The sequence below is a fragment of the Mytilus galloprovincialis genome, chromosome 7 (assembly GCF_965363235.1).
Source record: "Mytilus galloprovincialis chromosome 7, xbMytGall1.hap1.1, whole genome shotgun sequence".
NCBI lineage: Eukaryota > Metazoa > Mollusca > Bivalvia > Mytilida > Mytilidae > Mytilus > Mytilus galloprovincialis.
Genome location: NC_134844.1, coordinates 38,878,443 through 38,903,998, shown reverse-complemented (window position 1 = coordinate 38,903,998; position 25,556 = coordinate 38,878,443). Strand labels below are relative to the sequence as shown.

The following is a 25,556-nucleotide window of genomic DNA, read 5'->3' as shown; positions in this document are numbered from 1 at the left end:
CTTGATTTGTTTCCCTGTAGAATAACAATGTTAAGTAAGTTTGGACAAGGGTATTTTTTTATCACTCCTCTTTTACCTTTAGGGCTATGGCCAATATGGGGATGTGGTTTTACTGAAAATTGTCATAGAATGAAATTCAAAACAGTGTGGCTGTGGCCATTGATTGACACATTAAATTCATCCATTGACTGGGACAATTTACGTGAACTTTTGTCTGTAACGACCACTGTTCACGACGTACCTACGATAGACATTTAAACTGTGGGGTCACCAAGGTTTCTTAACGCCTTTAATTATAAAATAATTCGAAAAATTAATCAGAAATAACCTTTATGTTTTGATTTAAATAATTGATATAAATCAAAACATCATGTTATTTCTGATTAATTTTTTCGAATTACTTTAATAAGGTGTTGAGAACCTTTGGTGACCCATAGTTTAAGTGTCTTTAAAAAGTACACAGTAAGCAATGGTCGTTACATACAAACGTTCACCTAAATTGTCCCAGTCAATGGATGAATTTAATGTGTCAATCAATGGCCACAGCCACACTGTTTTGAATTTCATTCTATACTAATGTATACTGCATGTACTTTGTCAGTTCTGTTGGTGATTCCATGCTAATTACTTTGAGTATTAATTATTTTATATGCAATTTGCATGAAATGCTATATTTAAGTATTCTTACATTACAAAAACAGAAATACAATAGGACTTATGTATAACATGTTTATGATTGTCTGATTTTCAGAAACAGACTATAGTACCTTGCAAAGAGTTCTGTCAGTGATGGCTTGTTCTGCTAAGTTTTTCCCTGATGATAAAAGAGATAGACTTATTGGTATGTTGTGGTTTTTCATTTTGAACTACAATCATGGATACAAAAAAAATTATAACAATAACAGAAAAGTTGTTTTGATAGAAAGAAATTGTGGATAAAAAATAAATATTTTACAAGAGTGTTAACATTTTTTCTATAGATTATTTGATATATTTTCATATATCAAGATGTTACATTTATGATAATTTCATGCAAAAATGAGTTTACTCAAAATGAAAAGAAAATGTACATTATTATATAAAGCTTACACAAAACTTCTTAAAGGAAATTAAAAATAAATGATTAAATTACTTAACCCTTTCGCCGATGAGTTCCGGTTTACCGGGATTTACGCTTCAGACAGCTGACGATGAGTCCCGTTTTACCGGGATCGGAATACCTCTTTTATATTTCCCGCTCAAAACAGTGCAAACATGAGTTATCTTTCTTTGATGAATGCCCGGATGAAAGTGTAAACATGGCGCTTCCGTTTGTTGAAAACCATGTCAAAATCAGAGGAAATTTACGGAATTTATGAGAATTTGAAATGAGGGAACATTTTTTTTGAAAGAATATGGAAGAATTGAAGCCAAACTAGTATACTTTTTTGACATAAAATGTCGTTTTATGTACAAAACACTTGGAATGGACATCGTTCCGTGTGAGGAATTTGTACAGCCTCGTAAAATTTTTCAAAATTTTGCCGTTTTGGGTTAAAAAATTACAATTTGGAATCAAAGAGCAGAATTTTGAGAATTTCACCTAGATAATGCCGAAAATTTGAATATTTTATGAAGAAAAAATTATCAAAACATGAACAAAACTGTGAACAAAGTGTTAGTGAATGAAATAAATACACAAATAACTACAAAGATGTTTTTATTGACATTTATTATGAAGATCTCCCACTTGAGTAATAGTAGCCAGGGAAGCCATCGTCTCAGAGTAGCTTCAGTCTGGGCAGCAATCGGTGAAAGGGTTAAACAGTCTTGAAAGTGGATTGATTTTAGATTTACCAACCAAATAATGAATGAATGTATTTTTTTTCAGATTACTTAAGGAACAGATTACTGCAGTTCAATTCTCCACCAGAGCTGATATCCATTACCATAGAAACCCTCTCTAAGGTATGTATTGTCAATGGTAGATATTGTCTTTATTTTCACATAGTAAGTCTTTGACAGGAGCACACAATACATTACCATAGTTATCTTTCTGATGAAAATACCAGCAATATAAGATTTTTCATAAATGCATGCAGATAGAATTGCATGCTTCTCTGGAATCCTCATGATAATCACTGAGAACCTTGAAATAGTTCACATTTTATATTTGTGTTAAATCATTTCTGTGAAACATTGAAATTTAATTCAGGTTCACTGAAGCTGTTTATGAAATATAAGTGCCTCTTAGTATACAGTTTTAGTAAAATTCTGTTTAATTGGATCATTGTTAAATATTGTATTGAATTGTTTCAGTTGTGTGAAAGTAAAGCTGAAGCAACAAACAAGAGATCTGAGAAAGACGCCTGGTGTGTGGACTTGCTCAAGGCTTGTGATACCTACCTGTCCCACGTTATATTAGAAGAATGTAAGGATTTACTGCAAACTTGGGCCATATCTTTTTGATTTCTAGTTCTTTGAAGATTAACCTCTTTTTTTGGTAGAAATTAACTTTCTTCAAAATAACAAAAATCATGTTTTTCTGCAAAATTCAATCCACATGTCCCTCTGATTTTAATTTCACCTTAAAATTTGTTTTAACATTCTCATATGTTCTCATATTGCATACAAGCTCCATTTTTCAAATGCACATTTGATAAAGAGATGTGTATCCGAAAATTGAAAAATTACAACAACAGTTGTTTTTGTATTGGCCCATTGCTGTGGACTGACAGTTATGAAAATAGACAGGGTACAGATGAGCATACACATATTTGTATTTGTTCAACATTTTACCTAGCAAGCCTCTAGTAAACCTATTGGACTGGATTTCAATAAAACTTCATAGAAAAATAGAGGATCATGAACAGATAAATGAAAACAGAAATCTGTTTAAATCTTTGTAACTGATTTTTTTATCTCTAAAACTTGTAGATGTAGATCCAATAAATGAGGATATGATTGTACGACACTTATTTACATTGGGAGAGATAGCACAGATATGTCCCGCCAAAACACCAAAGAGAATCTTTCTCATTGTACAGAGTATGATTGCTGCTCCCTGTATTTCAACTCCAGCTTCACATGGTAAGGTTAATAGCTACAATGAATTGTTAAGACTATATAAACAAAAATAACATATTTTAGGATTAATTGCTAATCCTTCAAAATGACCTTTGTTAATATAGTAAATGTGTGGTCATTTAAAAAAGTATTACTACAAGAAAAATTATCCTTGCAACAAAAATTATTTAAGGTGGTACCTAACACTACAGGGAGATAAATCTGTAAAATCAGCAGAATGTTTTAATGACGTTGTGTTCATATGGGAATATTAAGCTTCTCAATGATCAAAATAAGTGTTTGTCAAACTGCTATATAACCAGTGTATTTTTTCTGATTAAACGGTTGATTCAAATTTTTTGAAATTTTTATATTTTTGTCAAAGGGTCAAAGTAAATACTTTGTCAAAATTTTAAGAAAATTAAATGAGCCAAATTAATTTTAGTTAAAGTGTCAGGTACCACCTTAATATACTAATAGTACTGCAACCAGAGTTCATTTTTTAAAACTTTAATGGTCCGGAAGAACACACACCTAAATTATATATCGATGGAAAGAGGAAAACGTGTACAATAAGAAAAGTTGGGTCGTAAAAATCCAGAGTGGTCACAATTTTGTGAAATTGAGGTCAAAGGTCAGACCTAAAATTATCAACATTTCAACCACAAGGACAAAAAGGAGAAATATTTTGATATTTATTCAATAGAATGCTACAAAAACGATTCAATCATAAGCATATGCTACAAACGATGTTAAAACGACAAATTTGACTACTTATATGAAAAGCTGCCATAAAAAATGGCGTTGATTTGGAACCTTCTGATTTTTTTCCATTTAAGACATAGCAAAAGAAGAAGTGGCCTTGACCTTTTCACATCCATAAACTTTCATAGTGTGTATAGTATTTCACTAAAGAATATAACAGAATTATTTTCTAAAGTATAAAACACCAGTTTATCAAATTATTTCAATATTTTTTCTATCTTTGAAAAAAACAAAATTCAAGCGCTGAAACAGTGTTTTTAATTTTGCATCTTAAAGGTTGTGTATTTTGTGAAAATTAGTATCTAGTTATAGATAAATACATATTGTGTATTTGCAAAGTCTGGACAGAGCAGTTATAACACAAAATATACTATAGTCACCCGAGGCGAATGCGAAGTTTCAAAAAAATTTGAGTGTAAAACAAAGTCAGTTTGGTGCATGATCATTTTTTTAGTGGGATAATCCTGGTGAAAAAGTTAACTCATTAATTTTTTAAGGGAAGGATAAAAAATTATACAATGCAATGCCAATTTTCTAATGTTGTAATTCAAAATCAGTCATGGTCCTTATATAACTTTTAAAAGCGACACACACTAGCTCAAGTATTCATAAAATAGGGACATGAATCAATCTCTTAGTCATCATATGCGGATTCAGTACGCGTATTAGCATTACAAGACACTTCCCTTTTTTATAAGAACAAGTTCGGCGCAGGACAGAGTTTGTTCAAAGCAAACACAGTTTTTGAGTACAAATGCTATCTGGAGCGTAAATACCGTCATGATTCGGTCAAACTCGTCAGATATAGTCTTACCTTTGCATAGAAGACATAAAATAAATGTGAGAACAAAGTTTCGATCAATGTTCGTGACCCATATTCCCATAGGCATATGCATGATGTATCTGCACTGCCAATCCCAAATGTAATGGGGAGAATGTTGCTACAGAAACGATTGATTTTGTAATAGCCTTACATTTACGAATTGTTGTTATCTTTAAGGACAATATACGGTTCAGAGGCGCTTTTGTGTTATATTTCATCAATTAACGAACAAATGAACTTTTGAGCCTAGGCTCCGTGTTGAAGACCGGACAGTGACCTATAATGGTTTACTTTTATAAATTGTGACTTGGATGGTGTGTTGTATCATTGGCACTCATACCACATCTTCCTATATCTATTAACAAGCTATGCGGGCATCATTTCCATAGATATATCAAAACGAGGACATAGCTCATAAGAGCACTGGTGGCAGGGTGAAGTAATTGTTCTTCTTTTAATGTATCCTTGATATTTTCAGACACACCTTGGTTTAATTCTGAAAGTCTTAACATAGACTTCAATTTTCCTGCAGCAGATATGGCACCCCCTAAATTGAGTTCAGAGCTAAACTTTATATTTCATATCCCTTGGCCCCACTGTGTCTGAATTGCGTAGTTTTCTGGGTTTTTTGTTTAAAGGTTTGTCTTTTACACAAAAACCCTGTTTTCATATCCAAACTACAAGGAAGAAACTGAGCGCGAGATCGTATAAAAGTGTCAGGTTGTGAGGATACATATGGATTTCTGTTGTTTCTAATTTAAAGTTCCCCAAGGGTGACTGGGGAAACGAAACATGATCACTTGGTCTTCTCCCGACCGGCAGTAAAACGAAGTGGGCGTCCGTTTGGCTATGCGGGATGTATCAAGTTCGCAGTCACGTCCGGTCAGAATGGGGACGTTAAGTCCGATGCCTCGTGTAAAGGGAGTGTCACGTTGTTTGCACGTGAAAAACCCTTGCATCAACTCTTTGAGGAGTCCGTAGGTGGCATATTGCAATGGAAAATTTCTGTCCCAATCCAATATACCATCATTTTCCAGTGGCAGTCTAAATTTTCTCGATCATCATCCCGAATGACCTGTATTATGACAAATCCTACCTATTGTTTTTATTGTTAACTTGTTCTCGTCCTGAACATGCATGAAATATTTGTCACTGGACGTTAAGCAACAAACAATCAATCAATCAATCTAATTTAAAGACGCACCAATTTTGCCTTCTGGTGCAAGTCTCATAACATCACTGATGATTCGCCCACTGAAAGCAGAATATTAAGAGAAGTTGGTTTTAGCATCACCTTGTCACACACCAAATCTCTGCGAATCTTCAATAGTACTTTTTCCCCCGACCACTTGCATGCATATTAATTGCTCTGAGGTTAAACATTGACATACAATGTATTTTCTATAGTCATTATCCGGAAAAACCTCTTATCCGAAGGATTTGGTTAACTTTTATATAAAGTCAATATTTTATTAACAAAAATATAACTTATTTACAGAAAATACACGAAAGAAATACTATATATATTCAAATCACTCAAAAATAAATTAACTTCTCCTACAAAATCTACATAATCACATCGAAACTATCAAATTGATGGTGAAGGAAAAAATAAATGGTGGAGCTGATTGACGGATAGGAAATTTCCGTAATTAAAAAAGGTACAAATGATGTTTTTATTTTTGAGTTTTTGACAAAATTCTTTGGAATTTGCCCAACAAAATTTGCATGCAGTATCGAAATAATATGTTTTGTCCTCTCAAATGTCAAATACTATTTTGGAATCATATGTTTTCTCGTTTTCAAAGAAAAACATGTTAAATTTCTATCTAAAAAACAGCCAACTTTAAGTTTGAAAGTTTTACTTGGAGATGGTATTATATTTATGTCTTCATCATTCCGATGCTCCTTGATGATATATGCATAGAAAATATTTACGAAAATAGCAGGAAATTTAACCAAAAAATATATTTTTGGATTTTAAGGTAACTACCCAAAACCGTAAATTGAGGGGTACCCCCATTAAAGGGATAAAATACAAAAATGTGACCATAGAAACTTTTTACGACCCGACGGCAATTAAAATATAGATATTATTCTATCATTTAAAACAATTTGCAGCCGTGTGTTATTCCGGACCATTAAACTCGTTAACTAAGCGTCTTTTTCGATGTCAGTTGCAGTACTATAATTCTTAAAGAGATGAAATATAAAAAATACTGCACCCCAAGGAAGATTGAAAACGGAAAGTACCTTATCAAACATAAGTAAAACAACTATTCTAGACTTGGTATAGGCATTTCCTAATGTAGAAAATGGTGGATAAAATATGTTTTGTTTAGCTAGCTAAACCTCTCTTTGTAGCTTTATGATATCTTAAAACTTTAAATAATATAATTTTTGTGTTAACAATAGGATCAGTAAACATATCCAGTGGTTCAACAGAAAGTGCAGAGAATTCAGAGAAGACTACCAGAGCTTCCAGTAGAGCCTCAACAAGAACTTCTTCAGGCTCTGTAGGTTCTACTGAGGATCATACAGATTTAACACAGAAAACACAGTTACGATTCTCCCAACAGACGCAGGGGTTCTCACAGATACAACTTACACAAGCATTCTCACAGTTTCAAGGATCAAAGATGTCAAATAGAATCAGAGCTTTTGCTTTCATAGCTCTCGGTAAGAGCTCTTTTTTATTTGAAAATTTGTCTTATTTTCCACTTAAATATGCAAATAATTTGGTTAAGTCTTCAGTGTAAGTGAATAAGTATTTCAAGTTCTTCTAGAATTTCCATTACAATATGTTTATCTCTTAATTGATAATAGGTATATTATATTTGTTTAATATATTTGAATGGTTAGCTCTTCAACTTATTGTATATACCGGCCTTGATAACCGAAGACTTGAAAATTGATATTGCTGCTTTTCCTCTCAGCCTGATTCAGGATTAAGAGCAAATACTGGTTGGATCAGCCTGTCTGTCTATTACAAAGCAAAATTCATATTTGTATAACATTAACAAGTTCATGTTGGGATATGATATTGACAGTTGCCATTAGATATATCAAACCAAACTATTATCATCATTATTTTTAACAATTTACTGATTTGTCTTGATTTTAATTGAAAATAGTTATATTTTTACAGGTAAACTTTGTCTGCAGAATCCAGACTTGGCTAAGAAATGTGTTGCCGCTTTAGCAAGAGAATTAGAAACTTGCAAAGACCCTACAATACGTAATAATGTAGTTATTATAATGTGTGATCTATGTGTCAGGTGAGACCCTACAATACGTAATAATGTAGTTATTATAATGTGTGATCTATGTGTCCGGTGAGACCCTACAATACGTAATAATGTAGTTATACCCCCGCTTTAAAAAAGGGGGGTATACTGTTTTACCTCTGTCTGTCCGTCAGTCCGTCCGTCAGTCCGTCCATCAGTCCGTCCGTCAGTCAGTCCGTCCCATGAAACTTTCGTCACATTTTTCTCAGGAACTACAATACAAGGATTTCTGAAATTTGGTTTCAGGGTTTATCTAAGTCAGCTATACCGTGTGGTGCGTTTTCAGATTCATCACTTGACAACTTCCTGTTTACCGAACACTTGTATGATTTTACACATGATAGCCAAGTTGAAAATTTTCGTCACATTTTTCTCAGGAACTACAATACAAGGATTTCTGAAATTTAGTTTCAGGGTTTATCTAAGTCAGCTATACCGTGTGATGCATTTTCAGATTGATCACTTGACAACTTCCTGTTTACAGAACACTTGTATGATTTTACACATGATAGCCAAGTTGAAAATTTTCGTAACATTTTTCTCAGGAACTACAATACAAGGATTTCTGAAATTTGGTTTCAGGATTTATATAAGTCAGCTATACCGTGTGATGCGTTTTCAGATTCATCACTCGACAACTTCCTGTTTACTGAACACTTGTATGATTTTACACATGATAGCCAAGTTGAAAATTTTCGTCACATTTTTCTCAGGAACTACAATACAAGGATTTCTGAAATTTGGTTTCAGGATTTATATAAGTCAGCTATACCATGTGATGCGTTTTCAGATTCATCACTCAACAACTTCCTGTTTACCGAACACTTGCATATTTTTACACTATTAATATTATCCACTTGCGGCGGGGGTATCATCAGTGAGCAGTAGCTCGCAGTTTCACTTGTTATTATAATGTGTGATCTTTGTGTCAGGTAAGCTTACCAAAGGGTGATGTAATTTACTATAAGGAGAAAATATTTCCGTTTTTTACTAATTTTGATACAAAAAGTGATAAGAATTGAACGCATTTAGTAATGGAATCCTTACATGATTTATAAATAGCACTGCATTATGGAAGTACATGCTTTATTACAGAAAAGTTACTTTACAATTGTCATTATTTAGTAAAATTGTATGATCAACTATTGTGACAGGGTGATTATCTTCTTATTTTAACTTTAATGACAATTGTTGATACTTTTCACATTGCAAGTCTAGTGTGAATCAAAAAGTTTTGATTTTGTAGGTACACAACCACAGCTGATAGATATGTATCAAACATTGCTGCTTGTCTGAAGGATGAATCACCATTGGTTAGGAAACAGACACTAACACTGTTTACAAGGTTACTTCAGGTAATTAGGGCCCCGCCAAAGGCGGGTCCCCTATAGTGATCAGTCTGTCCGTCCGTCCGTCCATCCGTCCGTCCGTCCGTAACACTTTGTGTCCGCTCCATATCTAGAGAACCATTATGATTTCATACTTTATACTTTACATGTTTATTAACCACCACCAGAGGGCGTGTCATGATGTATGTACAACTTCCTAGGTCAAAGGTCAAGGTCAAAAAACTTTGGTTTCAGTTGACAACCCTGTGTCCTGTGGTGAAGATTGTGTCCGCTCTATATCTTGAGAACCGTTATGATTTCAAAGTTTATACTTGACATGTATATGAACCAACACCAGAGGGTGTGTCATAATTTATGAACGACTGCCTAGGGCAAAGTTCAAGGTCAAAAACTTTGGTTTCAGTTGACAACCCCATGTCCTATGGTAAAGATTGTGTCCGCTCTATATCTTGAGAACCGTTATCATTTCAAAGTTTATACTTGACATGTATATAAACCAACACCAAAGGGTGTGTCATAATTTATGTGCAACTTCCTAGGTCAAAGGTCAAGGTCAAAAACTTTGGTTTCAGTTGACAACCCCATGTCCTATGGTAAAGATCGTGTCCGCTCTATATCTTGAGAACCGTTATCATTTCAAAGTTTATACTTGACATGTTTATAAACCAACACCAAAGGGTGTGTCATAATTTATTTACAACTTCCTAGGTCAAAGGTCAAGGTCAAAAACTTTGATTTCAGTTGACAAACCCATGTCCTATGGTAAAAATACAATTTTTTAATGCACATTATTCACAGCGGGGCCCACAGAGATGGCTTCCATCTCAATGATATCTAGTTATCTCAGACCTAGTGTATATTTACATCAATAACAGGTAAAATGTCTTCTAAAACACTCAAAAAACTATTGCCAGGGATAATCTAGTTAACCCACTGCAATCAAACCTATATATAATGGTCACCCTCTGGACCAGAGAAAGTGACCTTACAAGAAAGGTGACATTTGATTTTTGGTTCACAATGCAAAAGAATGACTACAGTTGGAAAAGAAGAAAATAACCTGCCAAGACAGGTTTTTACTTAAAAGACGTGACCTTTATAGAAGGTTTGACTGTTGTCTCAAACCTTAAATGAATAACAACTTATTCAATTTATATATATTTTGGCCCTTGTAAATGCTTATTTAAGAAACATGAATATGCCATAAAATACTGTAATTTGTGCTTTTAATGTGAAACATGAAAGAATATGGTGATGAGTTTAGAAAGTAGATAAAGATTTACTAATGCCCACATGTGATATGTACTATGTATTAATTTGAGGCTTTATTTCATTCCAGGAAGATTTCTTGAAATGGAAAGGAGTATTATTCTTTCGATTCATAATGACATTGCTGGATTCTAACAAAGAGATAGCAGATTTTGGTTAGTGTGCTATTTTTTTAATGTAGAAAGGATAATGAAAATTTTAAAACAAAAACATTTTTCTTGAATAAAAAGATATGATGATTTTGTTAATGAAACAGCAACCCAACACCACTAATTATTAAAAGACATCATAGACAGGCATTTATACAATATGTCAAGCTCTTAATCATAAGAATCTAAAAAAGTTGTGAAAGATTTCAACCAGATCTGTCAAAAAAAAATCTGCTTGTTCTTCATAAAAGAAAGGGAAAGAAGTTATGTTACCTTCTTTCTTCATTTGATACAAGGTTGAGATGAAAGTCAAGATTGAAGATTTAAAATCAATGTTTTCTGCTATGAGATCAGTAATCTATAACATACTTTAGAGATTTGATCTTCCATGCATGTCAGATAATTATAATAATATACAAATAGCAAACAACATCTTTATGTTATATATCATTAAAAAACTTTAAAGTTACAATAAAGATAGCATTATGATGAATTGATTCCAAAGCCTTTTATGAAATTCAATATTTTGAACTAATTTGTCTTGGAAATACTCAATTGTTAAGATAACATGTTTTTATTTCAGCTGAGTTCTGTCTAGTTCATTTACTAATGCAGAGACACCCAACCATGTTCTTCCAACATTTCCTAGAATGTATATTTCATTTCAATGCCTATGAAGATCATGCAAGTAAGTGAACATAAGATGCTTTATCCTACAATTAGCCAACTATTGTACAAATAACAAATATACAAATTAATTTTTGCTTGATTTGTTCTTGTACAAATAAAGTCTCCTGTTACCCCACCTCCATGTTGACCGAGCGGTTATGTTAATATTTCTGTTTCCTAACCAGTTTATTTTTGGGTCCTCTTCGCGGTCTGCGTTTCAACTGTTGATTTCTTTGAGAAATTAGAGACAATGATTTAGATTGTAATAACTAAATTTTCAAGTGTTGTGAGTAACTTCAGGATAAACACAATATATATATACATTGTCAGAAAATATGAAATGTATTTGTACTTTCTTGGAGACAAGAGAAAAGCTCGCCAAAGCCTCGCTTTTTGTCCTGTTTTGAAATTTGAATCTGTTGAACAGTTGAATTTGTGGTTCCCATATATACTCAAGAAATCTACAGAAAATGTTTTTCCAAAATCAATGATTAATCCATTGCACTGCCGAGTTCATACAATATCACTTTATTTCCAGCTTTCAACAAGTTTCCACAAAATGAAAAAGAAAAGAAAATGTTTTGCTTGAAAGGGGACCATAATGCCAGGTAGTGTATGGTTTTATAAATAAATTTGGTGTTTTTACTGTCTTCTGATTGGTTAAAATTATTAGTTTTATTTTCAATGTTGTCAATTTTGATGGCGACACGCCCACTCTGACGTTGTGTATTCATACCCCAACATGTGTGTACGTTGTTATTGTTAATATAAATAATATAAAAAGTTCTTTGAGCCTTATTTTTGATAGAAATTTATTTATAATGAATGGCAATAATTTATTTTGATTTTATTGAACCATAAAACTAATTTTTGACTCTTCACATTTTACATAATCTGCTTCGCGGATTATTCAATGTGAAGAGTCAAAAATTAGTTTTATGGTTCAATAAGTTCAAAATAGATAATAGCCATTCATTAAATATCAAAGCAAATTCTATCTTTAGTTAACTAAAATTTCTGTTTAATAGTAAATCTCATGAATTGAATACAAAATGGACTTCCATGATAACACACTAAACATTTCAAAAAAATCTAACACAAAGACATTCAACTTAAAGAAATTTTTGAACAATGTAATGTTGAAGATGAAGAAATCATAATTATAAAAAGAAGTGGGATATCCATCAATGAGAGCAAAAGATATATAGAGGTTTCATGCGTTCTTCAAAAATGAATATGTGTCTTATTCAATATGTCAAGCTCTTATTGCCAAAAGTTAAACCTAAAAAAAATTAAATAGAGACTATCAAAGTCTGGACAGTAATTTTGTAAACATTGATGGACATGGTTTCTGACTTATGATGGGTACTTTAACATGTCTTTTTTTCAACCATAATTGTATAGTGATCAGATTCCTAAGATTCCACAGTACAAAATTCATAGTCTTAAGTACCAGTTTTTCATTTACTGTTATGTTTTAAACTTTGGAATAGCCATAAATGGAAGATTTAGATTAAAGGAACAAATGTTTGAGAGAATTTGGCTAAAAAATGCCCATATTAAGGAAAGCATTTCGTTATTTATCTTTTTATTTAGGTTATTTATGTCTGATTTGTAAATAAATTGTATTTATGACTTTGTCTTACAGCAAAAGATTAAAGCTATATTTGTTTATGTTGGAGTATATGACTGATGAACACAGGTTTCAGATGACTGCCAAAATGGCGCAAGAGGTATATAATCAAAGTTACTTTGCATCATAAACTTAAAAGTTTTTTATGTCACTTTTCAATACTTTTAGTTACATTAGTGTGCTAGTGACCTAATATGCTATATATGGGGTTAGTTAATATTCCATTTGGTGAGCGAAGCTCGAATCCCCATATGCAATATACTGACCTCATATACATGTATATCGTATTAGGTCACTAGCAGTCTATGTAACAAATTTGTCTTACCGACTATCTTAACATGCAGTAGTGGCTAGTGGCCTATCAAAGTGATCAGGTCTTCTGTACTGATTTTTTGTTCTTTGAATTTTTTTTTTAACTTGATACAGTATGAAAGTACTATAGCTTGATGTAGAATTGTATATGATAAAATAAAATATTTTCCAGATACTTGGTGGTGTCGTTGATGGAATTATACCACTGAATGAGAAAAGCAGTGTTTTATTAAAGGATACATTAGCTATACTAAGTAGTAAGGTAAGAAAAAACAAGTTCTCTTATTTTGAACTACTGTGGGTTCTTTTTTTTTGTGGGTAACAACTAGCTTTGATTGAGAAAAAATTGTACATTAATAGATTCTTTATTTTGAGGTTTTAACAAATTCATCATACTAGCCTGTTTCAAAGTTACATTAACAATAAAATTTGTGGGTAACTTTCACTCATGAAATTTGCCAATATAAGTTTCCTTTAAATCCACAGAGGTATATGTTGCAGAAATGTAGGAAGTTTTTAAGTACAGGATTGAAATATATGGGATCAATTGTTGTATGCCTTCATTTAAAATAAGATTATTGTATAGCAATGAAAATAAATTTTAAATCTTAATTTGATATACACTTACACCATACATTTGTATTTTGTTGCTTATGATGTATATTGAAATGAAAAATGAAATTTTACAATTTTTAACAAAAAGAGCCATTTATAAATTATTTTTTATAGGAATCAGATATAGAATAATGTGGCACTGCAACATTTTGTAAGAATAGTTATATTTTTTATTTTTAGGAAATTAAACTTTCTTCATTACGTGCCAAACCACAGGATGAGATGGCTGGTGATGATGAAGAAAGAGCTGCTGTTGTCATGGCAGTGGCTAAAAAGACATTAATTACACAGGTACATGTGAACTTAAAATAACTTTAATATAGATTTAGAACCTGTTCAAGCTATAAATTTAATTGTCCTGGAGATGAAATAAGACCTTTACTGCTGGCCCTTGTTAACTAGGTTAAAACACGACAATTTAATCTTAGAACAACTTCCTGCTATTCTAGTTGATTTTCCTTTATTTATACCATTCAAAGGGCAAGTTAATAAAAGAGGGATCTTTCAAGAAGGAGCTTTCCTTGCTTGACCAGTTAAAACAGTTGAATTGTCTAGATAATTTGAATGAAATATTTTGGTGTCTTTGACCCTGAAATTAAGGAAAACATTTTTTTTCTTAGGAAATTGTAAGCAGTTCAGAGGTTAATACGAACATGTTTCAAAGTAAAAAATATATATATATTAAAATTGCATTTTAAACAAATTTGAAAAATTGCATTTTATATCATCCATTTCGTATTTTTATTGCAGGTTGTGAAGAAAAATGTTATAGAAAACATTGTGCCAATTGTTGTCTCACTTAAACACATGGTAAGTGAAAGTTTAAAACAATCTTACTGGAGCTAGAAGAGTTATAATTAAATGAACATTTTGTACTATAAGTGATTAGGGTTTTAAAAAGTGCCTCTCATGCATCCCATACATTTAATCTTCAAACAGCCCTTAGCAAACTTGATCCAAAAATGAAATTTACTTTGAATAATTACAATAATTCCAAATTTTGAAGATCTTATATCAGGGGAGATAACTTAGAAAAATATTTTTTAAATTAGAAATGAAATAAGCTATTATATTAAATATCAAGCACCTTTTAACACTTTTTGGACTGAAGTGATTTGCTGTTACCAGAATGAAAATCCTTTGATTTTGATTGTGAAAGTAAAATTGAAGCTTAAGTGATTGTCTTTTTGCCATTGTCAAGTAATGTTACTTACTACATATATATATTGCAGTTAGAACAACAAAGATCTACAGTATTGAAAGACCTGATGATGTATCTTAGAGAACTGCTGAAAGATTATAAGAATGAAGTACAAGGTACTTGAATATTATATAGGCTTATTGTTTTATTTATGTCCTGAAATTGTAGTTTTGCTTCCTATTTCTTTGGCTTAATAGGATTCCATTGTAGGTTGAGGGAATCTAAAATATGAACTTTTAAAAGAAGCATGGTGATAAGCAAAAAGGCAAAATATGCTGTTTCTTTTTGAATTTTACAGGACATGTATATCCCATCAATATAAACATTGCATTTGGAGGTGAAATGCACTACAAAGTGAAGACAGTTTTTAAATGGTTTAGAATGTGTTGAGACAGATTTAAAGTATTGAGACACATTTAAAAGTGTATGAATATCAACTTTCTTATTTAGGTGCTTATTGAAGAAAAGTATAGAGGAAAAAATGAAGTAATTCTTTCTTATCTAATCTGATGAATTTTTAAAGTAATTTAAATATGTTTTCTTTGTATTTATTTATTATAATATCATAACTTTAGGAGTTGGTCTATATTACATTCACCTTGTCTGTCCATCTTTCAAAATTCACGGATATATACTTGTAAACAGAATGATGTCAAATTTGGTCAGGAAGTGGGAAGTAAACCATTGAGAATGAGTTTTGATGTTTATTATCTTTAATACTCCATAGATACTTTTATTAACTGACATCTAACCAATAAGTTTTATTTGATATTTTTTTCAATTCAGTTTTAATTAGCAGCGAAGTATTATGGTAAACTGAAATATGAATAAGATTAAGGATTAAAGAATATATGACCTTTTTCAGAGATATTATCAGCCGACAGACAGTTAGCCACTGAGATTGAGTTTGACCTAAGAAAGTTTGAAGAACAAGAGGAAGAGACAGAAAGACAGAGGAATGCATCAATAGTTCAGGTTCATATTTAATATCATTTGTTATATTAAAGCAAGGCCAAATTTAGGTTTGATAATACTCATTGGGTGAAAAGGACCCATATTTATTTTGAGATTAAAGATCAAGTTACAGCAGTAATTGATAGACTGAACCTAGGGCATAATGTTTGTTTCAGGATTATTCAATGTGTAGCCTTTACCAAACTAAGCTTGAAAAAGCTCCCTTGAAAGAACTTCTCTGCTATTGTCTGCAATTAACATTATTAAGCAAATTTTCATCAGATTTATAGGCTTCATAAAAAAATCCACCCAAAAACAGTACCTGATAAAAAAGCCAGTTTCACTTGAAACAATTCCATAAAAATATAGGCCGGTTTTTGCACCTGTAGTGTTTCCAGTATTTTTTTATAATAGGAAGATAGTTAGATAAATAAAGAGAGAAAAGCAACCACAAATGCATTAAATCTAAATAAGAGAGAGAAAAATCCATATTGCAACAACCCTTTGAAGAGTTTGTAGGTGCTGTTTTGTAAGTCAAATTAAATTTCACAATATGACTTTGTGCCAAAGAGTTGTAACCGCAAAATATGGCAATTCTTGCATCTAATTATGAGTGTTGGATAGTGCTGGGCAATGGGGAGAGCTTGAACATTATTAAATTGAAAGGTCAGAAGGACAACATTATTGAGGAGATTGAAGCTTGTAGTTTCTAGTTAGCTGCAGTTTTGCATGCAGTCTGTCTTGAGACTGATTAAAACGTTTTTACTTTCAAGGTCAGAGGTACCTAATGTCATTGTTGAAGAAACGTTGTTCATGTTATATTGGATAACAAGTGGATGTTCTCATTTATGGAGCCTTTATTATGATTTCATGTAACACTGTCTAAAAGTATTTTGTTATTGTTCTTTACCTCAGGGTACTTCACATCCAGGTAGTCCACAGGTTTCATCCAAACCAACCACCCCAGTTGGATCTAAACCAGGAACTCCTTCATCATCTAAACCTTGTTCCCCAAGATTACCAATCCATGGAGGTTCTCCTAGACTGGAGAACCATAAAGGTTCACCTAGACCTGGGTCATCATCAAGGAAAGGACAAAAAGGAGGTTCTAAACAAGGATCAGACAATGATAGTTCTGTCATGGGTCCACCTGCAGTCCAAGTTACAGATGCCACTCCTATGAAGACCCCTGCCAGGTAAGAATACTTTTATCTTTTCTGCAACAATTTTTTTTTAAATGTAAGGCATAGGTGTAATTATTAAATAGTGTTGTATTATTAGTATCTCCATACCAGGAGTGAGTTAAGAAATAAAAGCTAAATATGCCATTTTTTTCTCAAAATTATCTTATTTTCTTGACCAGAAAGATCTTTAAGATAAGTTTCATGAAAGGACGTAGTTTTCAATAAGAATTGGTCAATTCCTGATTTAGCTGGTTCTAATTGTTCTTTTAAACATTACTTTATTAATTTCATTGAACCTTTAAAACTTTAAAAGATTCTATAAGTTTTATTTGTATGGAAAGATTAAAAATTAGAGATATAGGAAAAGTATCCATCAATTAAACTGGGTAATTTCTTTTCTCAATCTTTTTATTGGTAGTGAGTGAAATCCATATTAACAAAATTAATTTCACCATTTTCACAAGTTGATGTCAAATTTACTAGCAGTTTCAATATAGAAGATTTGTGCATAACATGCAGTGTTCAATTTTAATATGATTTAAAAAAAAAGTGGTAAACTGCATTTGAAAAAATGTTAATGTCTTATCTCGAAATGTTTATTTAATCACCTAGTTGTCGACTGCAAATTGTTTATTTCATCACCTAGTAGTTGACTGCAAATTTTCAGTTACCTATATGTTTATTCTGCACTTACTCGTCCTCCTAACATTTTGAAACATGCCATATTCAGAAAAAATGCAGAAAATATCACCCAGGCTCTCTCTATAGATTGAAAAAACCTCTAAAATTACATCAATTTTTCTGAAAATAAAAAAATCAGTTGATTCAAACATAGCCTCTATTGAAACAAAATAAAAATAAACTGGCCATGAAGTATTTAATATGGATGTGAAACTATTGACCATTACTAGATCTAAATGAATGGATGTGTTTTACCTTTTGAAATTTCAAAAATGATATTTTTAAATTGACAGTAATTTTGACATCTTTGAGCACTGTTTTCACTTTGATGTTTTACTAACATTGCATATTACAGGGAAGCGTCACTTTCTACATTAGCAATCCTTAATTCTGCTAGGAAGGCATTTGAGAGAGCTCAGAATATTCATGACAGCCTATCAAAAAGTTCCAACGAAGAGCCAGCATCAGCAGAGGCACTTACATTTGAATCACCATCTCTGAAGAAAACTTCCAAACGCAAATCTATTTTAATAGAAAAGAAAAAGAGTAAAGATGATGAAGAAGAAGATGAGAGCCCACATCTTGGAGTCAGGGTAGGCTCATTTGCAATTATGTTTTGCAGGATAAGGTTTACTTATCATAACAATTTTAAATAATTCTTATAAGATTTTCATATCTTCTAATACTTCAAGTGGATTGGTCTGTTAGCTTTTTTTTGGTTTACACTTCGATAAACCATGTTTCAAAAACTATTTTCGTAACATTCATTATGATATATTCATGCACAATACAGATGTACGAATTAACAATAAAATAAAATTCCAGGAAAAAATCGTGAATGAGCTTGGGACATTATCGTCAAAGGAAAACTTGATGTCATACAAATGAAAACACTCAAGATAAAGATCATCCTGTTTCTTGTATGCTTCAAATTTAAATTATTTCTCATAAAAATGTAGTGTTTGAGGGAGATGTTATTTTAATTTAGATCACACTGCATTACTAACATAATGGATTTCAGAAAGTCAATATGGCAGCTTACTCTTTAGTTATGGATTGTCAATTGTGCATTTAACAGTAAATAGTAGCCAATGTTCCAAATATTGTTAATTAAAAATTGCAAATGATCGGGTTAAGAATTATAAGGATTAAATACATATTTTCTAGAGGTTACTGATGTGTAAACTGGGTCTCTGACTCACAAACTTTACACTTTTATTCAGTTTGTGAGTAAATCACCCCGTTCTACACATCAATAACCCCTAGGAAAAAAATGTGTTTAATCCTATAAGGTTTGAGTACAATAAACATGAAGCACTTAAGGAATATGTTCAGAAAACTTACTTTAGTTGCTTTCAAAATTCATTTGGTGTTTTCATACATATATGCCAGATTTTGTAGATTTTAAGGGAAACCTACATGGTGTACATTTTTCAGGAAAAAGATGAAATGAATAGTTTTTTTGTTGCAAAATTGAAAATAAGGTGTATAATTATTGATTGAATATACACTGTCGTCCTGAACATGAGTGAAATATTTGCCACTGGATGTAAAGCAACCAACAATCAATTGATATACACTTTAAAATTTATATTGTTAAATTCATGAACTGCTCATGTTGCATAAAAGAGTGAAACTCTGTTTGCATATTTCATAATTATTTATATTTAATACAGTTTGCAGAAGGGGTAAAGGACAAAGCCACACCTCCTAGGGCCCTCCGAGGTAACAGGGCTATAAGCACACCTTCAGGTAAATGTTTAGTTTATTTCTTGCATCAATAGCTGAAATAAATCATAGTTATTTTCTGTTGTTTCAACATATCTGCCTCCATGTAAGAAAAAAAAAAAAAATGTCTTTTAAATCTGCCTAAAGTAATTGAATTTTATGCTATTTCTGATAACTGAAGAGCTAGCTATCCCCTACCTTCCTTGATTTTATTTTAAAAAAAAATAAAAAAAAAAGGAGATGAGGTATGATTGCATATGAGACAACTATCCACCAGAGTTGGCATGAAGTGGAAGTAAGCAATAGATTTGACAAAATTCTTTATATCTTTTTAACTATTTATGAATGCAAAGTGCAAAGGAGCTTTTGTTCTTAAATCATGTGACATATTTCTAAATTCAACACAGGAGATTTTTGAAATCTAAGAAAAATTGAAAATCATATTTTTATATGCCCGTCAAAATTTTGACAGGACATATTATGGTATACAAATGTCCAGGGTCCGTCCGTCTCTCTGTCCTGCATAAACATGTCGCACCGTAACTTGAGAACGACTTATCCAAATTTCATGAAACTTTAAGTAGTTGTTTCTTATAATGGTCAAATGATCTGTATACTTTTTGGTGAAAATAAGATTAAAAATTTTTAAGTTACAGCACTTTGTAACTAAAACACGGGTGTGTTTTTTTCACATGTTGCACCTTATCTCAAAAGTGATTTTTGATTATTGCTTAAAACTTTACACACTTCTTAGTTATATTATTCTCAAGATCTGTATACTTTTTGGTGATAATTCAAAATTTTATTTTTGAGTTGTTGAGTATTTTGTAAAAAAGGGGGAGTTTTTTTAACATGTCGTGCCATGTCTCAAAAACAATTTATGATTATTGCTTAAAACTTTACACACTTCTTTGCAATCTCAAGATCTGTATATTTTTTGGTTTTGATTCAAAATTTTATTTTAGTAATATTTAGTTTTTTGTTAAAAAAAAAGCAGCAGGGGTTTTACATGTCTTGCCTTATCTCAAAAACAATATATGGTTATTGCTTAAAACCTTCTCAGAAACCATTTATGATTTTTCATAAAACTTCTACACAAGACGACGGGCGTATCATGCGCTCATGACGCAGCTGTTTATTTTATATTTCTTGTTTATTTTTCTCTGACTTTGGCAATATGACGTTTTCTTTTTACAGCCTTTTATCACGATGATGGTAATTTTTCTGATTGCATGTATTATATTAGTATTTCTGCTTACTTGGACAATATTATTATACAAACAAATTGGTTCCATTTGCATAATTTGTTTTTACAGACATTGTTTTTATCGGCTTCCAATTCCTGATTTTACTGTTATTTTTTTTACAAATTTTCCATGATGTTAATTATTGATTTCTTTTCCATCTGACAATAAATTAACATAAGTTTTTGAATTCAGAAGTTGAATAATTGTGATAATAGAACAAGAAAATAATGAAAACTCACATTTTCTTTAATAATTTTAGATTATTTTATCTGAATTGAAGTAATCTCTGGAAATCTTTAAAAACATATCTAAAAAAATTAAACCTAAAGAGTGTGTATGATATCAGCTTTATAAAATATATCTGCTTTAACTTGTATACATACATTTGTAGCCTACCATATACTTACATACTGTAGATTAGAATAATCATATAGTGGACCATTAACAACATAATACTTTCATGGAACATTTACCTAATATGTCTGTCAAGTGAATATTCAAGATTATTGTGTTGTAGACATATTGTTTATTGTTTTTACTGCCTTTCTGTTTATAATGCATCTATAATGTGTTTCCACTCATTTTAATATTGGCATTGATTCCAATTGTATCTACAATGGTGTTAATTTTTACCAAATGGGTTTCTTAGTTTGTCATTTTTAAATTTTACAATCAACAGACGATTCTGGTAAAATCACTGCAAATAGATATTTTTGTTTGTCATTCCTTTGTCAAATAATTTTACACAGTTTTCAATGTGCATAGTACTATATGGGCAATAATTTGGTTTTCTATATAAATGAATTGAATTATATTTCTCAATAAATGCTTTATGATAAAGATTTATGAAATTTCTGAAAAAAACTTGATAAACAACAAAATAAATGAATTCACATGTGATTCCTATTTACTGCAAACCCTTTAATTAAGTGTACTCTGCTTAGATGACCTTCTCAATCAGTAACAACTACTATGAAATTTTAAAATAATGTATTTGTTTTAGGTGTATTGAACAACATAACTTTCCATGCTGATCAAAATGTAACACTGATACCACCATCACCAATCCCAACCTGTATGCCTATCAGAGTGTTCGGTGATGCTTCAGATGAAAATGGTAAGACTTTTAATTTCTTAATTTGAACACAACAGTTTAATACACATTGTTTCTTCTTCTTGGTACTTGTTTCAGGTTTTTGTCGAGCCTGCAACTTTTGTTGCAGAAAGCTCGACATAGGGATAGTGATCCGGCGGCGGCGGCGGCTACGGCGGCGGCGGTGTTAGCTCACTTCTTAAAAGCTTTATATTTCAGAAGGTGGAAGACCTGGATGCTCCATACTTTGTATATAGATGCTTCATGTTACAAAGTTTCCGTCAGTCACATGTCCAATATCCTTGACCTCATTTTCATGGTTCAGTGACCACTTGAAAAAAAAGTTCAATTTTTTTGTAATGTTGAATTCTCTCTTATTATAAGTAATAGGATAACTATATTTGGTATGTGCGTACCTTGCAAGGTCCTCATATCTGTCAGACAGTTTTCACTTGACCTCGACCTCATTTCATGGATCAGTGATCAAGGTTAAGTTTTGGTGGTCAAGTCCATATCTCAGATACTATAAGCAATAGGGCTAGTATATTCGGTGTATGGAAGGACTGTAAGGTGTACATGTCCAACTGGCAGGTGTCATCTGACCTTGACCTCATTTTCATGGTTCAGTGGTTATAGTTAAATTTTTGTGTTTTGGTCTGTTTTTCTCATACTATATGCAATAGGTCTACTATATTTGTTGTATGGAATGATGGTAAGGTGTACATGTCTAGCGGGCAGATGTCATGTGACCTTGACCTCATTTTCATGGTTCAGTGGTCAAAGTTAAGTTTTTGAGTTTTGGTCTTTTTATCTAATACTGTATGCCATAGGTCAACTATATTTGGTGTATGGAAATATTTTATGATCTTTATGTCAGTCGCGCAGGTTTTATTTGACGGTGACCTCATTTTCACGGTTCATTGCACAGTGTTAAGTTTTTGTGTTTTGGTCTATTTTTCTTAAACTATAAGTAATGGGTCAACTATATATGTTGTATAGAAGCATTGTTAGCTGTAAATGTCTGCCTGGCATGGTTCATCTGACCTTGACCTCATTTTCAAGGTTCATTGGTCTTTGTTTAGTTATCTTGGTTAATGTTAAGTTTATGAGACAGTTGTAATAAAACTAAGCTTTATACTTAGGACTATCAATATAAAATCAATGATTAGTATAGAAGGCGAGACATTTCAGCGTGTGCACTCTTGTCTTAACTTTCATGATTTATGGCTTTAGTGTATGCTTTATAGAAGATTTATTCATATCTGTCATTATCCTCAAGCCAGTCAAGCGAAGTAATCACACTTTAGATTATTTTGTGACATGTCAACTAATCAGTTATACTTAGTTGAACATGCTTTAGAACTAAGAAGATGAACAAGCACTAGATAACAAACTGTTTTCTCATTTTATGCCCCACCTTAATAAAAGAGGGCATTATTTTTGTGTATTTGGTTAAAATTTTGAGTTTAGGTAGTTATTGATCATATTGTTTTTAAGCTTATAAGACATGTTCATTATGAAGCGAATTGTTTAATACATGTATACATGTATATGTCATATTGGAGTTGATTAAATCTTGGTAAGACCCTAATATGACATATACAGTCAAACCACTCATTGGAAGGATGGCTAAAAAAAGTTGATCTTTTAAACAATTTCCAAATGTATAACGTTCTAAATATGAAGAAACATTTGTATTAGTTAAAGGAACTGTGACATTGGGAGTAAGGCATATTGCCCTTTAGACTCATATTCTTGTTTTAATAGAAATAATATAAACCATGTAGAGTCCAAAAAAAAAAAAAATCAAATTTACATAAACATAGGCAAAACAAAATTGACATGAACATAAGCAAGACACATTCCATATCCTAAAGTCAAAATAAATTAACAAGAACAAGGACTAAACAAGTTACAAGCTATTACTGTTGTTAACAACTTATATTTCTACATATTTTAGCCACTCCTGGAACACCTCAGAAAGGAGCACAGGGTAGTAAAGATACAGTTTACATGTTCTCTCCAGATAAACCGTAAGTACTTGTACTGGGTTTCACACCATCAAGTAAATCATTTATTAATACATCGATACCTTTCAAAACCAAAACAGGATATACTTAACTCTCATAACAAGATGTATAATGTCTATTCCTTAGTATTTATAAATATGTAGAATCCATAGAATTGTTAATGGTTTCTCAATTTTTGAGAGTGCTAGTCAAACAAACATACACACAAACAAAATATGTATAATTCCTTTAATAATCAGTTTAACCAAATAAATAGACCTTGATTCCTGTTGTCTAAATAAATTATTATGTATAACTTTTTATAATGTTTAGTTATTAATATTCAGGTTTTCATTCATTATGGTATAATATTCATAAATATATACATTGTATACACACTTGTGTTCACTAGATGTAAACATCATGAAATTTCAATAATCAGTATTTCACATTGGTGGTGAATTGCTTAGTGTGTTTGGAAGGAAATTATAGATTATATAACTCCTGGGTTCTAATATTAGTAAGGATGTGTTTTTCTTCACAAAATAATTTGGTTGCTGTTTTCTCATTTAAAATTGACCCTAAGAAGAAATAAGGAAAGTAGTTCAAGATTTAAACAGTATGACACCAACATTGTATGCATGTGAAAGTCAACAGGGCAAAATAAATTATTATAAACTATTTTGAAAAACCAAAGAAATTTTTGATAGGTTTTAACACAGAATAAAAGACAGTTAAAATATATATATGTTTATACAAATTTATTTATTTTCATTTATAGGTTGCCACAACCCAGAAAATGGAATATTAAATCACCTGTGAGTACATTTGTATGATATATACGATAGTCTCCTATCATTATTAGAGTATTTGACCTGTTTATTACAGCTCTTCTATAAAAGCATGCAAAGCAAACCTTTGATCAACTTGTTTGCTATGGTTGTTTGGATGTTTGTAAACAAAAGGTAGGCAGTCTGTTTACTATATGCTGGAATTAGATTGGACAATAAACATTAACTTCATTGCATATCAATTTTTATTGTCCAATCAAATCCCAGTATATATAAAACAAGACTGAAAATCTGCCTACCTATTGTTTGCAAACATCCAAGCAAACATATCAAGCAAGTTGATCAAAGGTTTGCTTTGCATGCTTTTATAGAAGATCTGTAAAGTTTTTTTTAGAATAAGGTATATTTGGTGAGGGAGAAAAAGAAAAATAAGCTTATGCACGAAAAAAGATCCAACATGTCTAAAGCATGAATAAAGAAAAAATATTTCCTCCGTTGAGGTGTCTTAAGTTTTGTGTTGATTTGGAGTGCTTTTTCTATTAATGTTGTTATAAACATTTATGAAGTTTGTGTTTGGACATATCTTTGTATTGGCTATTTTAATTCTTGCATGCTTAGTATGAAAAAGAAGATGTAGTATGATTGCCAATGAGACAACTCTCCACAAAAGACCAAATGACACAAAAATTATCAATTATTGGTCACTGTATGGCCTTCAACAATAAGCAATAACCATACTGCATAGTCACCTA

At 31.6% G+C, this 25,556-nt stretch overlaps 1 protein-coding gene across 5 annotated transcripts in view; it reads left to right on the top strand.

The window, feature by feature from the left end:
- LOC143082944 (condensin-2 complex subunit D3-L-like) overlaps positions 1-25,556 on the top strand; it is a 59,368-nt gene that overhangs the window by 31,139 nt on the left and 2,673 nt on the right. For 3 of the 5 annotated variants that reach the window (XM_076258991.1, XM_076258994.1, XM_076258995.1), the window contains 23 exons: positions 752-841; positions 1,871-1,947; positions 2,299-2,410; positions 2,917-3,069; positions 7,049-7,312; positions 7,782-7,911; positions 9,167-9,275; positions 10,609-10,693; positions 11,271-11,375; positions 11,895-11,964; positions 13,005-13,089; positions 13,474-13,563; positions 14,097-14,207; positions 14,667-14,726; positions 15,149-15,233; positions 15,983-16,092; positions 16,987-17,267; positions 18,292-18,529; positions 19,613-19,688; positions 20,862-20,879; positions 21,915-22,028; positions 23,965-24,037; positions 24,795-24,831. In XM_076258991.1, the coding sequence (XP_076115106.1) occupies positions 752-841; positions 1,871-1,947; positions 2,299-2,410; positions 2,917-3,069; positions 7,049-7,312; positions 7,782-7,911; positions 9,167-9,275; positions 10,609-10,693; positions 11,271-11,375; positions 11,895-11,964; positions 13,005-13,089; positions 13,474-13,563; positions 14,097-14,207; positions 14,667-14,726; positions 15,149-15,233; positions 15,983-16,092; positions 16,987-17,267; positions 18,292-18,529; positions 19,613-19,688; positions 20,862-20,879; positions 21,915-22,028; positions 23,965-24,037; positions 24,795-24,831 (2,573 nt within the window). The remainder of the gene's footprint in view (positions 1-751; positions 842-1,870; positions 1,948-2,298; positions 2,411-2,916; positions 3,070-7,048; positions 7,313-7,781; positions 7,912-9,166; positions 9,276-10,608; positions 10,694-11,270; positions 11,376-11,894; positions 11,965-13,004; positions 13,090-13,473; positions 13,564-14,096; positions 14,208-14,666; positions 14,727-15,148; positions 15,234-15,982; positions 16,093-16,986; positions 17,268-18,291; positions 18,530-19,612; positions 19,689-20,861; positions 20,880-21,914; positions 22,029-23,964; positions 24,038-24,794; positions 24,832-25,556) is intronic. The other 2 variants (XM_076258993.1, XM_076258992.1) reach the window with 2 other exon arrangements.